Source organism: Culicoides brevitarsis, chromosome 2 (genome assembly GCF_036172545.1).
Source record: "Culicoides brevitarsis isolate CSIRO-B50_1 chromosome 2, AGI_CSIRO_Cbre_v1, whole genome shotgun sequence".
Taxonomy (NCBI): domain Eukaryota; kingdom Metazoa; phylum Arthropoda; class Insecta; order Diptera; family Ceratopogonidae; genus Culicoides; species Culicoides brevitarsis.
In genome coordinates this window covers 29,779,173-29,795,900 of record NC_087086.1, presented here as the reverse complement: position 1 = coordinate 29,795,900, position 16,728 = coordinate 29,779,173, and the positions used below count along the sequence as shown (strand labels likewise).

Below are 16,728 nucleotides of genomic sequence, written 5' to 3'. Positions count from 1 at the left end.
ATTTTTTTACGTAAAAAAATTTAATAATAACCCTTAAATTTTACTAAAAAATCATAAAAATAAAAAATTAATCTACTTTTGGCACTACTTGACACTTTCCCCTACTTAATTTAAATTGATCCCTTTTTTAATTTTATCTTTTTTCCCGAGTTTTTATCACTTTTGACGCATTTTATTAAAATAATTGTGAATACGAGGGCACTTACGAGACAAATTGGACCCAAAAACCCTTCGTACTTTGGCAAAATGTTAATTGTGAAGTTGATCACATTCTTAATTAATGGCGTAAGGTCCGGCTGGTGCTAAAAAATTTCAATTTTTTGAATAATTTTGACTAAAAATGACGAAAAAAATTAAAAACTTACGATTTCTACCCAAAACATTGGAAGAATTGTGTCGGAGAAGAGCCTCATTTTAAGTGGATATGCCACACTTAGCTGTTTGATGATTAAATTACTTTGAGATCTGGCAACTTGATCGATGGGAGTTCCTAAAATCAATTTTTTTAGTAGAAAAATTTAATTTAATTGATGGAAATTTTACCCATTTGTGGTTCAACGATGACATAGCTGTCGTGCAGCTCTCGTTTCGGCGATAAACCACTCAATTTCTCCATCCACGATCCGTTTCTGCCGTAAAAATGTGGTTTTGATGCCGCAACTGGGAAATCTAAAATATAAAATTTTAATAAAAATATTTTTTTTTTATAAAATTTCAGTTAATGCCTTACTATGAAAGCACTTTTGTAAGTCACTCAGCCCATCGGGGAGATTTTTCCCGCGATAACAGTCTTCTTTGTCGTCAGGATGATCGTAAACGTCATTCCGCAGTACATATTTATACCCTAACAGAGGTCCTTTTTGCACTTCTTCCTCGAAAAACAGCGTCGCAGGACGACACAAAGTCTTCCGCCAGTAGAAAAGTGTCGAATTTTTGGTCAAACGTTGCGGATAAATTGCTCCTTCGGTGGCTTCGAGGATCGTAGCGTTACAATCCCCATGTTCGAGCTTGAATCCAGGCACTGTGGTACGGTAATTATAAGAAAGAAGATGGAAAAATTCACTGCTGGGGTATTTGGGACCCATTTTCACGTTCAAGTGATCGGACCAGTTTTTGTAAATCTAAAAAAATCATTTGGTGAATAAAAAATTATGAAAAATTTAATTCTTACATTGTAAAGCACTCCCATATTTTCTACGGGGACTAAAACGGATCCTCCAAATATTTTTGCAGTGGATAAGACGTCACTTTTGTAATTCCAGAGGTAATCGTAGACCGTCATTTTACGCAAAGGCTCTTCGTCGTATTTGTACATGAGTGATTTTGCCGCCAAATTTACGAAATATCCAGCGTCATTGAGGTATGAGGCGATTCCCTTTAAAAAAAAAAATAATTTTTTGATTTTTATTAAAAAATTAAGTTGCTTTTAATCAAAAATATAATATTTTCTTCTTAATGAGCTCAAATTAAAAAATATATGAAAAAAAAATTAAAAATTTTAATTTTTTCAATTAAATTCTTAATTTAAAATTTTTTATTGTTAAATTTTAACAAGAAGCCAAATTGATCAACCCTCAAATAAGTATTATTAATTGAAAATTCTTTTGGATATTATTAAAAAAAAATAAATTAAAATTAATTAAATTAAATAAAAATTAATTTAAATTGTTAAAGTAAAAAAAAAAATTAAAATGATAAAAAAATATTTTTTTTTTAATATTTTTCATAATATAAATTACTAAAAAAAATGAAATTTTTATTTTTTTTTTTATTAAAATTAAATTAAATGAAATTATTTTAAAATTCCTTAGATTAAATAGAATTAATAAAAATTATAAGAAAAACTCATTAAAATAATTTTAAATTAAAAAAAAAATTTTTAAATTAAATTTAAAAAAAAAAATAATTTAAAAATTTAATTTAAATTCCATTTTTTTAATTAAAAGAACATAAAATAAAAAAATAATTAAATAAATCAAATTAATTTAAAATTTATAATTTCCAAATTAGAGTTATAAAAAAATTATTCCTTAACCTTTTCACAAAAAAAAAATAATAAATAAATAAATTTAAGATTTGTTCATAAAAATTCACTAAAAATATTTTTTCCCTAATTTTTCATGGAATTAAAAAAAAATAATTAAATTAAATTGAAATTGATTAAGTTATTACTTTAAATAAATAAATAAAAATTATAGGTTTTGCTCCTTAATTTTTTTTTATAAAAATATAAATTTATATTTTTTTAAAATTTTTTTTTTCCTAATTTTTTCATTAAAATATTTTTTGATAAAAAAATTTTTAATTTTATCATTAAAAATTTTCTAAAAAAAAATTTTTATCCTTACCAAAGTGGCCATATTTGGAACAATTATCGTTTCATTCAATATCCCGGGCTCATTCAAGTCCTCCCTGTAAACCAAGGTCTTTGTTGCTTTATACGACAACGTTGAATTTTCATTAAAAACCACATCCGTGTGTTTCAAAATCTCCTGATAAACCACTGGACCGACTTCTGCCAACTTTATCTTCGAATCCCGTTCCGCAAGAAAATCCTCCGCATTGGTAATGTTAAAAACATGCATCTTCACGATCACTTCCGGCTCGGGGTTCTTCCAAAATTCATACGCTGGCATGCCGGGCCGCATCAACATCCGGTCTGCCATGAGAATCTCGTACAAGGACACGCGCAAGAGGAAAATTCCGCAGATAATATTGAAAAAAATCAAAATGACTAACGTTGATAGGCCTAAAAGTGTGTCGCGCATCGCGTTAGACGGGAGATAAAGCTTAAAAATTTGGGTTGCGTCCTTGAAACTAAAAAAAATCTGATGCGAAGTGAATGACTTACCGCAATTCCTTTTGCATCGTCCTCGAGTTTCCTGAGCATCGACCGTCCTCGATTTTATCGCAGCGTTAATTTTCGCTTCTGGATCTTTGTTGTTGTTCCGTTCGGCATCGTCTTCAGACATTTTTCGCGTAATTCCTCCTTATCACTGAATAGATGCGACTGAATTGATCGCTCATCAAATCACGAATGACGTTCTATTAAATTAACTTTTTTTTCGCGAAGAAAGTCGAAACCGGCGAAATTATTTTTTTTAAAGATTTTTTGCGATCCGACACTTTGCGCAATCCGTTACTGACTAAATCGACTTAATCTGCCGCAATTCATTAATAAATAAATAAATACAATTATGTTGATATGTTTTTGACTCTTTTTAAAGAGATTCGCTTATTATTTATTATCATCATCTCCGCAAAACGTCGAACGCCGGCAGTACGAGATGCTGAATAGAGAGAAGCGACGTCAGTGGTAGTAAAGTAGTAAATAAATGACAATTTTGATAATGGCATGGAATTATTTTGTGAATGTAAGCGATGCGTAAGTAGTCGAGAGGTATATACTTAGAAGAGTTTGAGGGGGTTGTAGTGCAGTGTTCGCATTAAAAATTCATGTAGACGAGTGAGAACTGACCTACGACAATTTTTAGACAATGTATGTGATTTTTTAATGAATGGATGAATATTGTGATGAGTTTTAACAGCTGACGACGGTAAATTATCATTTTTTTTGTTTGTTTTTTTTTTATTTTTGATATTTTTTTCAGAAATATTTATTTATTTTTGAGTTCATTTTTTTAAAGATTTTTTTTTTTGTTGAAATTATCTCTTGAAGCACATTGATAGAATTTTTTTTTTGATAATTTGTACCAATTTTGATTATAAATAATTTTTTTTCCTTTATATTTTTTTTCCAATCAAATATTTTTGAATTTAATATTAATTTTAATACTTTCAATTAGCTTTTAAATAAATTAATATTTTTATATAATTTAGTTAAAAAAATAAATTTTAATTACTTAAATTAAATTAAATAATTAAAAAGTTCACTTAAAATCAATATTTTTCACTAAAACCATACAAAAATAAAAATATCTGATGTCAATTGAAGTACTTGACTTGAAGTAATTTCCAATGAAATAAAATTTAAAAACATTTTAATTTTTTTTAATTTGAGTATTTTCTTGCATTTTAGATACCTACTTAATATTAGAATATTCAATAAAATTTTTTTAAAAATTATCTTCAGTATGACTTATTATTTGAAAAAAAAAAATCGAGCATAAAGAATTTTAATAAAAAAAATAAAAATTTTGAAAATTTTCGACCTGAAAATTTTTGAATTTTCAATGTTTTTAGAGTTTTAATAAATCGATTCTAAATTCTTTATTTTTTTTTTTTAATTTCCACAACAAAACATAAACTTTTTTTGAATAACATTTAAATCAAAAACTATAGAATTAAATAAATATAGATATTATTAGGAAATTCATTAAAATTTTATTTTGCATAAATATTTCAAATTTTTTTATGAGATTATTATTGAATAATTGACATTTTACTAAATTGCAAAACTAAAATTTCAGTAAATATTCCAAATTAAATTAAATTACATTTTCTTCAGCATGCTTATTTTTCAAATTTTTTCAAAATTTAATTTTAAGAATTTTTTGAGAAAAGTTTTATAAACATTTTTCTCATTAAAAATGGGAGAAAAATTTAATAACAAAATTGAAAATAGTTGAAAAATTTCAAAATACAACTTTTGAATATATTTTATCCATTTGGAGCAAGATTTGACAAAAATGGCTTTGACACAGTTTTTGACATAGTTTTTTTGGTCTTGATTTAGTTTTCAAAACAAAACTATGTCAAAAAAAAAAAATTTTTTTTTCAGTTTCAATTTTTTGGCAGTTTTGAGTTGAAAAATGATTAAAAATGATAAATTAGAGCCCTCTGACAAATTTTTATCCATTTGGAGCAAGATTTGTCAAAAATGGCTTTGACACAGTTTTTGACACAGTTTTTGATTTGGTTTTTTTCTTGATTTAGTTTTCAAAACAAAACTATGTCAAATAAAAAAATTTTTTTCAGTTTCAATTTTTTGGCAGTTTTGAGTTATAAAATTATTAAAAATGATAAATTAGAGCCCTCTGACAAATTTTTATCCATTTGGAGCAAGATTTGTCAAAAAAGGCTTTGACACAGTTTTTGACACAGTTTTTGATTTGGTTTTTCTCTTGATTTAGTTTTCAAAACAAAACTATGTCAAAGGAAAAAAATTTTTTCAGTTTCAATTTTTTGGCAGTTTTGAGTTATAAAATGATTAAAAATGATAAATTAGAGCCCTCTGAAAATTTTTTAACCATTTGGAGCAAGATTTGACAAAAATGGCTTTGACACAGTTTTTGACATAGTTTTTGATTTGGTTTTTTTCTTGATTTAGTTTTCAAAACAAAACTATGTCAAATAAAAAAATTTTTTTTCAGTTTCAATTTTTTGGCAGTTTTGAGTGAAAAATAATTAAAAATGATAAATTAGAGCCCTCTGACAAATTTTTATCCATTTGGAGCAAGATTTGACAAAAATTGCTTTGACACAGTTTTTGACACAGTTTTTGATTTGGTTTTTTTCTTGATTTAGTTTTCAAAACAAAACTATGTCAAAGGAAAATTTTTTTTTCAGTTTCAATTTTTTGGCAGTTTTGAGTTGAAAAATGATTAAAAATGATAAATTAGAGCCCTCTGATAAATTTTTATCCATTTGGAGCAAGATTTGACAAAAACGGCTTTGACACAATTTTCACAAAAAAACTAGATCAAAGGAAAATTTTTTCCAGTTCCAAATTTTTAGTGAATTTTCAGTTGAAAATTAATACAGTATAATTTTATTTTTAATAAAAACTATTTTTTTGCTAAAAGAAATTCAATTTTGGCCCACTGTGCAACTTGAAATATGACTCAGAACTATTCATTTAAATATGATCCCATAGAAAAATAATTACCTGATTTTAAAATACCCTTCTCTTATCACTTGTCAACATATTTTTCTTAATCTTAAATAAACATTCCTCAAAAATAAAAAAAAATAACTACGACCTTTATCTCATAGAAAACTTGTCTATGCAATCACCAACAATTCAACAATGGATGATGCAATTAATGCAACATTGTAGATTAAAATTAGTTATTTCGTGATGTGGCGTCAAAAAAATTTTTTTGAAGGTAAATTTCTTAAAGCTCTTCTTCAAATAATAATTTTTTATTTTTTTTTCTAATTATTTCTATTGCAAAAAACTTCACACGTGAGTTCAATCAGGTTAAAGACAATTTTTATTCAAAACGTGACAATAGTTTAAGTTTTACGGTAGAAACAAAATAAAAATAAGTTCTGTTTGTTTGAACAACTGATTAAATAGACACGATTTTCGAGAAAAAATTAAGTTAAGTGTCAAGGAACCATTTACAAAATTTAAATTATTTAATTTTTTAAAAAATAATAAAAAAAAATAAAATAAAATAAAAATAAAAATAAATTTTTTTAAAAAAATAAAATAAATTAAATAAAATAAAATAAAATAAATTAAATAAAAAATTAAATTTAATAAAAAATTAAATTAAAAAAAATTTTTTTGGAGCCAAAATCGATTTTTTTTATAAAGAAAATTTTTGAAAAAATATTGAAAAATATAAAAAATGAATAAAAATTATTTTTTAAAAATAAAATTGTTAAATTTTAAAAATATTTTTTTTTAAACCTCATCTTGAAAAATCACTTAGCAGCAAAATAATCCACATTCAATGAAAAAAACATCTCAACAAATTCCTCAACATCGTCAAGCAAGGTTCTAAATGAACAATCAACAAACTGCTTGTTATTCTCATTTGTTTACATGCCTCCGCTTTATTGTGATTCATCATGTTAAATTCTGTAAATATCTCGAAACATGTTGTTAGAACGTGTAACGCTTGATTAAACGCTCGGAACAAAGAAATTCACAACTTTTCTACGTCAAAAACGACCTTTGACCACTTTTGCGTTCTAAAAATCACGTGAACTCGATTTTCTTATCGATCTAACCAAAAACCCTTATTGAAAAAAATAAAATCTGGTTAATTTTTTATGATAATTATATATTAATATATTTTTTCTTCTTCATTTTTACGAACTAATAATATAATATAATATTTTTTTAGCATTAATTTCAATGATTTTTTTTACAATATCGATTGATTTTCTTAAATTTACAACATTTACAAGTAATTTACAGCAATTTTCATGCAATTAACTATAAATTCAGAATAATCTTACGGATAAAATTTGGATTTGTGGTTTTTTTTCAATTTTTCTGTGGTGCGTTTTTTGGGTCTTCATGATAAAAACTTACGATTTCTATTAAAATTTTTATTCAAATTAGATTATTTCATATTTTTAGATTTTTTTTCTTCATTTAATTGGATTGAATAATGATAAATTTAAACTAAAACTAAATAAATTTCCCTTTAAAGATTAAATTATGTGTGTTAACTAGGTTTAAATGTGACCTCGCGGATAAATAAAAACGTTAAATCATATTTTTGCATTTGTCTCAAGTCAAAAATCAATTAATTCACAGCTGAAAATCGCTCCTCGTAGATGCGTTGACGATGTTCCGGCGCAAAAACATGCGAAATTTGTTTCTCCGTGTCGGCGATCCGTTTGTTGAAGCGTTCTCGATCGCGTGCACAGCATTCCCAGGGACCCACTCGTGCTCGGCGATAGGCATAGTCCCACGTTCGCATCACATGCACTTCTGGTTTGAGGTTGAAACGGACCTAAAATGAGTTTTTCGGTAATTTTTTGTTAAAAAAATGATTTTTTTCAGGGTCTTACTTTTTTCTCGTGTTCATCAAAGCCACTATCTGGTTGCCGATTCGCATCTAAGGTGTCTACGGAGTCATCATCTTCATCATCATCGCTCGAAGTCTCGTCCGCCTCTTCAGCTTCCGACAAATCCTCGTCACTCCAACAATCGGATTGCCCATCGTGGTCGAAAAAGATGACACAACTATCGTCGCTGCACTCGGAAATTTGCCGCTGACGACATTTCAGTCGATTGATCAACAACGACTTGAGCGACGGTTGTTGTCCCGTACCCGAGCTCGGCGTATTTTGCACCGAATCATGATCAAAAACGACAAAATCGTCATCGGTAGCGGAGCTCAAGCTGTCCTGGCGTCGATAACAGCTCGCTTTCGCCACGGGCGTGCGTTTCGGACTGCCTTTCATCGAGTTGCGCCGTTCCGGGATCACGGGAAAGTCTTCGAGCGAGAAAATAAATCCGTTTGGCGATGATTTCTTGGCATCGGGACTAGATTTGTAGACAACTGTGAGTTTCGGGGAGATTCCTGCGGCAATTTCGAAGCTGGCGAACTGCGTTTCGTCCGTAATCGGGTCGAAATCGTCGTCGTCGCCACTGCTAATGGCATCAAAATCGTCGTGGATGTCGCACCGGATGTTGTGACGTTGCTTTTCCAGCCGATTTTTCTCCGCCACCTTGCTTTTGTGGTAGAAATGGTTCGGGTTGAAGGGCGAGGCACGTTTTTGGGCAGCCGTAGGCGGTTGCAGCACCGTTACGAAGCCCTGTGTGGTGGTTCGCTTGCGTGGCAGGGCGTCTCTGTCGCCACAATTATCACAGTTTGTCTCTAGATTTTTGATGTACGTCGAAATGCTCATTGGCTCGTCACTGGCGGGCGAGCATTTCTTTGGTGATTCGCGATTTTCTTCCATTTTTGATTTTTCTGGCGAGGCGGCGGGCGAAAAAAAGCTTGTAAAAAGTTTTTGCACGACCCCAACTAATGGAAGACTCCCCAAAATCGACACTAATCCTCCCATATCGCTTTTTGAGTCGGACTGCTGTTGCGGATGATGACCTTGAACCGTGTCAGCTGACGAATCGTGAACGACGCCCAGATAAGGCAACGCGTTCGCTGATGATGAAGTGGCAAAATTACGATGATTGACGGCGGCGAAAGGACTGTTGAAAATTCCCTTGCGACCTGGAAACGACGTCATGAACGCTGAACGTTGTCGGAGTGTCGTTGTATCCATTTGCGAAGCGGAAAAAATTATTGAAATTTAATTTAACTTTTTTTTTGTGTGTGTTTTGCAATTTAATGATTCAACGATTTTTTTTTTGTTTTGACTAAAAATATTTTTTTAATGTTCACATTTTTTATAATTTGTCCTTATGTCATTTTGGAAACCACAATCGCGTTCCAGTCACTAATAAGTTTTGATTTTTTCGCAAAAAGTCTCTTTTTTTCACTGTTTGAATTTGTCCTTGAACGTCTCTGCGATTTTTGTGTCTACTGGTTAATAACTTGTTCTTCGTGATATTTCTACTGCTGCTACTGATTCGACGAAAACGAAAGGTTGTTGCGTCAAAAAACAAATTTTTCACGATTTTTGCGTTATTTTTACGATTTTCACAATTTCGAGCACACAAATTTACTTCACTTGCAGTTACGATTGATTTTTTGAGAGTTTTTTCAGGTTTTTCACGTTTAATAGCCATTATTTTTGGTAAAATATTTCGTACGAAAAAATTTTTAATGTGAATCCATCTTTGTTTCAATGATATTAATACAGAAATACTGCCTTAGTCGAGCAATTTCAACATTGGGAATCAGACAGCTCGACAACGACTGGCACGGGTGACAACGATCGCGTCATGATTGCACAAATTTACTCCATGACTCAATTTTAAATGATTTTTCTTAAATTTTTACTAAAAATAAAAAATATTTTTAATTTTTAACAATTTTTGACCATAAAATCCCTAAAAATACAAAAAATTAACAAAAACATCAAAAAAATAATAAAAAATTTACCTCACACCAGCGAAAATCACTTTTTTATAACGAAATCGCCCTAGTTTAGTTCGCATAACGACCGCAACTGAAAAAGCGCCAACTCAAAAAATGTTTTCGTTATTTCCGTTGCGAGGGAAAATAAACAAAGAAAAAGCGAAAGTTTTGTATTTTTTAGCTTCATTGAGCAATGAATATGGTTTTTGACCTTTTCCAATGAAAACTTGGTAGAAAATTTTAAAAGTTTTCCAGTTTGAAATTCCACGCGTCACGTGTCCATGTAAAGGCGGGAAAATCCTTTGTACGTGACCAATTGCGTGTCGTTCTATTTTTATGCTTTTTTACATATCACGTTTGAATATTATTTGGTTTATGATGTCAATGGAACAAGAATGGGCTAAATTTAGATTTAATTTTTATTTTTTTTGCGATAAGGTGCTGCAAATTTAATTTAAAAATTTTGTTTTAAGCCCCAAAAATAAAAATTTAATAAAATAATTTAAAAAATTAATAAAAAATGAATTTTCGGGGTTGAATTTATTATTTTTAAAGGATATTTTTAATATTTAAAAAAAAATTTTTTTAATAATTTTTTACGTAATTTTTGACGAATTTTTCTCTCAAAATTTTTTTTTATGAAATTATTGAGCATTTTTTTCAAAACTTTTCGCTACAAATGTCTTAAATTTCATTTTAAATTATCAAATTGCGATAAAAATAGCTTAAAAATCGATTAAAATTAAAAAAAAATAATAAAATGAAAATTTTTAATGAATTTTTGTCATTTTTTATAAAAAAATAGGTATTAAAAAATTAATAAAAATTTATTTTTACAAAAAATTAATTTTTAAATATTTTTTCATAGACAATTTTCATTTTATTATTTTTTATTTATTTTTTTATTTTTTATATTTTTTTAAAATATTTTTTTAATTTTTTTTTTATATTTTTTTTAATATTTAAAAATTTTTTTTTTATATATATTTTTTTTATCGCAATTTGATAAAGGAAAAAAAATTAAACAAAAAATTTTAAATTAAATTTGAAGCGACCTAAGCCATAAGTTGAAAGTGAACGTGAATCAGTCGGGTGATTAGACAAAACGTTTTTTTAAAAATGCATTTATTTTTAAAATTAATAGTCAACTAAGTAGAGTTTTTGTCAGGTACTAGACGAGTTTCACTTCTGTAATGACGGCGACAGGTTCCTGCCAAGGACATTCTCGTTAAGTCTCAGTTTATCTACTTTTGTGGGATCGTCTAGTTCGCTGGCGATGCGCTCCGCACGGGATTCTTGAATGGATTCTGAAAAAAAAAATAAAATTTGGGATTATAATGAGAAAAAATCTAAAATTTTAGACTGAATTGTGGATTTTTAAAAAAAAATTGTCTTTTTGATGGGTTGTAATGACTTTTAAATGAGTTTTAGAAGAAAGCTTTGGTGAAAAGAGGAAAATTTCAGTATAAAATGTGAATTTTTTGGTCTCCTAAAGGTTCTTTTGAAATTTTTTTCTTAAAAACTTCTCATTTTAGATCTTCAAATGACCTAAAAGAAGCATCTTGGACTAAAATCTGCACCAAACAGCTACAAAAATCCACAAAATGTGCTGAAAAGTTCTTCAAAGTATCAAAATTTTCGAATTTTTGTGTTCAAATTTAAAGAAAAGTGACTAAATAATTCTTTTAAATCGATTTTTAACAAAAAAACTCGATCATTTATAACATTCCCTTCTATAACCCGTTCCTGCATCAACCTAAAATGCCCTTGAAAGAACATCACTTACTGCTATACGGCGTATGTTTATCTGACAAAATACTCTCCAAGTTATATCCGATCACTCCGATGACGAACGCGAACGGCAATGTGATGAATGGAGCATTTCTCCTCGCAAATGCCATAATAAGTGGCCACATCTTTGTCTGAAATGAATCATAAAACAACAATTATTACTGGAAATTGTGAAATTTTTGTGTTGAACTTCTTATAAGAACTCTGAATCATCGCTTAACAACAAGTCATTGACCGAAATTCTTATGAAATTCAACAAAAATGTTGAAAATTTTGACTTTGAAAGCCTTACCGGTAACTTTTAACTAGAAATTATCACAAATTATTCCGATTTGGTTGAATTCCTTCACTAAAACCAGCGAGGAATTGTTTATGTTCTTACGAAATCACAGCTGATGTGCTTTGGCTGGGGCTTAAAGGGCACATTTCCTATAATAAAAAGTAAGAGATAAGACTTTTTAATATAAAAAATATTAAATGTGAATAAAATCGCCTCTTAGAGATGTAAAACTCGCAAAATATCGAAAAAAATTCAAAAAATTCAACGTCTTTTCATAAAATTTTAAGAAATTTTTAGGCAAATTTGATGAATTTTAATTAAAATGCCTCAAGTTACGTTGTAAAAGTCAAAAATGATGCAATTTTGATTGATATCTCGCCACATTGGGTACCACCCAACGTCAAAACTTTTCGTCAACCCTCATCAAAGTCGCCAAAAAAATCAAAAATTGCCGGTTTTGACAGTCCCAAGGGTCCATTAATGAGTTTCCTGCCTATTTCGCATTACTTCAAAGCATTTTTCAAACGGAATTAATCGAATTTTTCTCCCCCAATAAAAATATCTTCACCTCGTACGTTAAATTTTCCACTGTTCAAGTACAAACACACGTGCTGCATATTAATGCACAATGTAACAAGTGTCAGAACTTTCCATTTACACAAAACGGCACACAAAAAAACGGAAAATAATCGATGAGTCACACACACAGGACTCGAAACACACACCGAACAGATGTTATTTATTGCATTTCACTTTCATTTCCCATTTTTCCCTCATTTCGCTTCCCTCAGAATGCGCGGCGCATGTCGTCTCCATAGAAATTCGTGCGATTTTTCAGTAGTGTCTCACCTTTCAAACCTTCTCCTTGTCTCTCGCCGAAGAAATTGACGCGAAATGCCCATTTTTTAGAGCAATTATTAGAATTAACTCCGTGAAACCGACAAAAATCTGCAAAAAAAGATCAATTAACCATTAAAAGTGCCTCTTTTGAACATCATGTATACCAGAAAAAATTGATAAAATTATTTAGAGTGAAAATTTACACACAGAAAATGGCGTCCCTCGATAAAATAATTCGCAAACTAGTCAATTGGGGTCAATTAACGCGGAAATTGACTTTCAATGGGAATTTTTAGAAATTTAAAAATTAAAAATTCTGCATTTTTTAACTTATGTAACGCCCAAAATCTCGTCTAAAAATGAATTTTAAGCAACTTTTCAACCTTTTACTGTTTCTACTGAATCTCCATTCTATCGCTGGTCACTTTAACATCTTGCTCGATTCGACGGAAGTGAAGAAATTAATGGGTAAGTATCGAATTTCATAGCGACCCTTGTTTAAATTCATGAAAAATAAATTTTCTTTTGTCCTTTAGGCTTGGATACGGAGTTGTATTACGTGAAAAATGGAATTGTCAACAACTATGCGGTGGGTTATGTGTTGACGGTGAACAATACGATCGAGGAGCTCGAGTTTACGTGGCAGAATTTGGCACAACAAGCGGTAAATGTTGAATTTTCTTACCTAAAAAATTATTTTTTAATATTTTTTTTTGTTTTTAGCTGCATTATAAGATTTCCATTGAGTATAATCTCACGCAAAATGCATTGGCGCCGCCTTCGTTGAGCATTCCGTCAAAAGGATTCTTGCCGTTTTCGAAAAGAACGTTTTCGCTGCACTTGCATTGCTTTGGAAATGTGTCACAACAGGTGGATATGCAAGTTCACTTTACGATTGTCGGGTCTACGGATGAGGGAGAGGTTAATTTTAGTGTGAAGAGGAATAAGATTTGCTTGGAGCATGGATTGAAGTTGAAAGGTGAGTTTAATTTTTGTGAAATTTAATTAGAATCAGTGAATTTTTGACTTAAATGAATCGTATTTGAGTAATTGAGCCTCAAATTTCAACATTTTTGTTCAGATGCTGAAAAAATTTAATGAAATTTGTATCAAAATGGACCTTTTTTGGTCTATTGGATCTGAATTGAACCAAAAATTTGAAATTTTTCTTGCAGTTTTTGACTGACTTTAATGAATTTTTTATCAAAATGAAGAGTTTTTGCTAATTTGATACCGAAATCTTAAAATTTTTTGAAATTTTCGGTCTAATTTAAATAATAAAAATTATTTTTTTTAAAGAAAATTTAGAATTTTTTACGATTTTAAATAAATTTCTTTAAAAACTTCATCAAAATATACGATTTTTGGTTGAATTCCGATTAAATTTAGCAATTTTTAATCAACGAAGACTTGAAATTAACAAAATTCCTTCAACTTTTGAACAAATTTAGTAATTTTTGAACAATTAGCTGTCAGAACAACCGATTTTCGTTCAGTCATGAATCAAATTTTTCGTTTTTTGATAAAAATTTTAAGCAAAATTGATAAATTTTGATCAGATAATGAATAAATTTTAAGATATTCAACAGAAAAAGGCTCAAATTAAATAATTCTTTTAAAATTCTTGAAGGATTTTTATAAATTTTGATGAATTTAGATCAATTTTTGACTAAATTTCAAAATTTTCAGTCAATAAATGATCTAAAAATTTTTTTTCATCAAATTTTTTAAACAAATTTCACAAAACTCCGTGAATTGAATCTAATTAAAACCTAAAATTTCACTTTTTTTCAGATGTCGCCCTATCACAAACAACAAAAACCATCAAACTCAACCACGAGGACGACTCGAGTGCATTTGTCGCTGCAACTTTTACCTTTTTCATCACAATGACCTTGGCACTCGCTGCTGGCATCTCCTATTTCCGCAACAAAAAACGCTCTTACATGTCATCGCCGACAACTTTTCGTGCGACATACGCCAATGCTGGTTACAATGGACCACAAAGTGTTATTATCAAGCTAGATCCGAACTTTCGACCTTCGAGCGTGGCATCGGGATCTTATGCGACAATTGCTAGCTTGAATAAATATCAAATGCCGGACATTACGAAGACGACTTATAGTTGTAAGTACCTAAAAATGATTTTTTAAGAAAATTTTTGAATAAATTTAATTTTTTTGTAGGGTTTCGAGGTCCTTCACCTTATGCGACGACAAATCTCAACGGAGAGTACCAAGAACCGCATTTATATGACAAAGCAGAGTCTGTGGCTTCTTCTAAGATATCTTATTATGCCTCGTCGCAAGTTACGCAAGTCTGTACTTTGTCAACTCCATCGAAAAGTCTTCATAGCAGGGCTTCGCATAACAAAAAACTCAACACGGACAAGTTAAAAGCGATGGCAGTTGCTTCAGATTTGATAGAAACCGATATTTTGCTCCATCAAGGCACTTACGGAAGAATTTTTCGAGGAAATTTGCACGAAGGTGTTGGGCAACTGCGTCCTGCGCTCGTAAAAACCGTCGTCGAGAATGCAACTCTTACGCAAGTCTCATTCCTGCTTGCTGATGCTTCCTTACTCGCCGATATGCAGCATCCAAATTTACTTTTTCCCATTGCGGCATTCGCGGACTTGTCGGGACCACCAAAAGTCGCGTATGACTTGCCAAAAGACAATTTAAAGTCCTATTTGACGAATTATCGCGACGGAATTCACATTGCGAACGGCATCCCGCTGAATACGCGTCAATTAGTCGACATTGCCTTGCACATCACACGCGGTTTGCTCCACATGCACAACAATAATTTGCTGCATGGCGATATTGCGACACGAAATTGCTGGATTACAATCGGGGCGAACGTTTGCATCGGCGATAACGCGCTGGCGAAGGATTTATTCTCGGCGGAATATCATTGCACGGGCGACAACGAGAATCGACCGATCAAATGGATGTCCTTGGAGGCGCTGGAACGACGTCAAGTCACCACGGCATCGGATGTCTGGCAATTGGGCGTCTTATTTTGGGAATTGGCGACATTGGCAACGATCCCCTACGAAGAAGTCGATGCTTTTGAACTTTTACCTTACTTGTCGGATGGATTTCGACTGACACAACCTAAAAATTGCCCGGATAAATTGTAAGAAAATTATTTTTTCGCATGAAAAACTGTTCTAATACCTTTAAATAGTTTCAGAATCATGTCGTCATGTTGGTCCGCAGATCCCGATTATCGCCCGACCCTCATCCAAATGCTCACTTACTTGCATGAGCTCTTCGATGACCTCGGAAAATACATTTAAACACACCGGAAGACTTTAACTTTTCACATTAGATGCCAAAAAACATTGAATTAGAACAACACGTGCTCAAAAAATGCACAGAAAATGGTTAAAAATGCACAAATCTACTGCCACAAATGGAAATTTCTTACTCAGTATTAATTCTATTTTTAAAATATTCTTAACTCAGTAACTGTCGAATTTATGTTCTGTACCTTAACTGCTGTTAAATCTTATTCTAGCTCATTTTTCTAGTTAATTATTGCTTCTATTTTAAAGTGTTAAGGTAAAATTAAGTTTCGTTCGAGATTTTTTCGAAAGTCTTGAATTGTAAAAAAATACTAAGTTATAATTAAATGTTGTTAAAAATTTGCTTTTTTCTAGTGTCTCGAGCTTCAGTGCGCAATTAATTATGTTTAAGTTGAAAAAAAAATAAATTATTGCCATACGGATTCTTGCTGTGAATCTACTACTACTAAATACTATGTACTACTTATATACGTAACTAAAGTGTATTTACACAAAAATTGCAAAAAAACGGAAAATGTTTTAATTTTCTATGAAGGATTTGGGGTAAAAGTGATTTATTTTTCATTAATTTAGAAGTCTTAATTTTTAAAAATAATTTTTTTATTCAAATTTTAACCAAATTTTATTTAAAAAGAAAAATTATTTGATCAAAAATAATAATTTCCGATTTTAAAAAAAATATTTTTATTAATTTAATTAATTTTTTTGTTCAAAAAATATTATTTAAAATAATTTTGGTTATTTTATGATATTTAATTTATTTTATTTTAATTCAAATAATATTTTTATTTAATTTAATTAAAATAATTTAT

The 16,728-nt window shown here is 30.0% G+C and overlaps 3 protein-coding genes across 3 annotated transcripts; 1 reads left to right on the top strand and 2 right to left on the bottom strand.

Annotated features, from left to right (window-relative positions):
• Positions 1-19: 19 nt before the first annotated feature.
• LOC134831096 (lysosome membrane protein 2-like) lies at positions 20-3,135 on the bottom strand. The gene is made up of 7 exons (XM_063844743.1): positions 2,852-3,135; positions 2,349-2,749; positions 1,172-1,375; positions 731-1,121; positions 544-669; positions 366-490; positions 20-302 (listed from the first exon to the last, which is right to left on the bottom strand). The coding sequence occupies exons 1-7, from the start codon at positions 2,970-2,972 to the stop codon at positions 111-113; spliced, it is 1,560 nt and encodes a 519-aa protein (XP_063700813.1). The 5' UTR covers positions 2,973-3,135; the 3' UTR covers positions 20-110.
• A 3,943-nt stretch (positions 3,136-7,078) lies between these two features.
• On the bottom strand, positions 7,079-9,459 carry LOC134829819 (uncharacterized). Its single transcript, XM_063843093.1, has 2 exons — positions 7,717-9,459; positions 7,079-7,658 (listed from the first exon to the last, which is right to left on the bottom strand). The coding sequence occupies exons 1-2, from the start codon at positions 8,932-8,934 to the stop codon at positions 7,449-7,451; spliced, it is 1,428 nt and encodes a 475-aa protein (XP_063699163.1). The 5' UTR covers positions 8,935-9,459; the 3' UTR covers positions 7,079-7,448.
• A 3,503-nt stretch (positions 9,460-12,962) lies between these two features.
• On the top strand, positions 12,963-16,008 carry LOC134828912 (tyrosine-protein kinase RYK). Its single transcript, XM_063841902.1, has 6 exons — positions 12,963-13,071; positions 13,140-13,267; positions 13,327-13,582; positions 14,398-14,730; positions 14,790-15,744; positions 15,796-16,008. Exons 1-6 carry the CDS (start codon positions 12,963-12,965, stop codon positions 15,905-15,907), a joined length of 1,893 nt encoding a protein of 630 aa, XP_063697972.1. The 3' UTR covers positions 15,908-16,008.
• Positions 16,009-16,728: the final 720 nt, after the last annotated feature.

Excerpts from the sequence above, each read along its gene's own strand:
- LOC134831096 (XM_063844743.1), bottom strand. The coding sequence starts at position 2,972 with ATGTCTGAAGACGATGCCGAACGGAACAACAACAAAGATCCAGAAGCG. Across the intron at positions 1,122-1,171 it reads ATATGGGAGTGCTTTACAAT|ATTTACAAAAACTGGTCCGA; the intron begins GTAAGAATTAAA and ends TGATTTTTTTAG. Across the intron at positions 670-730 it reads CTTACAAAAGTGCTTTCATA|ATTTCCCAGTTGCGGCATCA; the intron begins GTAAGGCATTAA and ends TTTATATTTTAG.
- LOC134829819 (XM_063843093.1), bottom strand. The coding sequence starts at position 8,934 with ATGGATACAACGACACTCCGACAACGTTCAGCGTTCATGACGTCGTTT. Across the intron at positions 7,659-7,716 it reads TTGATGAACACGAGAAAAAA|GTCCGTTTCAACCTCAAACC; the intron begins GTAAGACCCTGA and ends AACTCATTTTAG.
- LOC134828912 (XM_063841902.1), top strand. The coding sequence starts at position 12,963 with ATGAATTTTAAGCAACTTTTCAACCTTTTACTGTTTCTACTGAATCTC. Across the intron at positions 13,072-13,139 it reads GGAAGTGAAGAAATTAATGG|GCTTGGATACGGAGTTGTAT; the intron begins GTAAGTATCGAA and ends TTTGTCCTTTAG. Across the intron at positions 13,268-13,326 it reads AGAATTTGGCACAACAAGCG|CTGCATTATAAGATTTCCAT; the intron begins GTAAATGTTGAA and ends TTTTGTTTTTAG.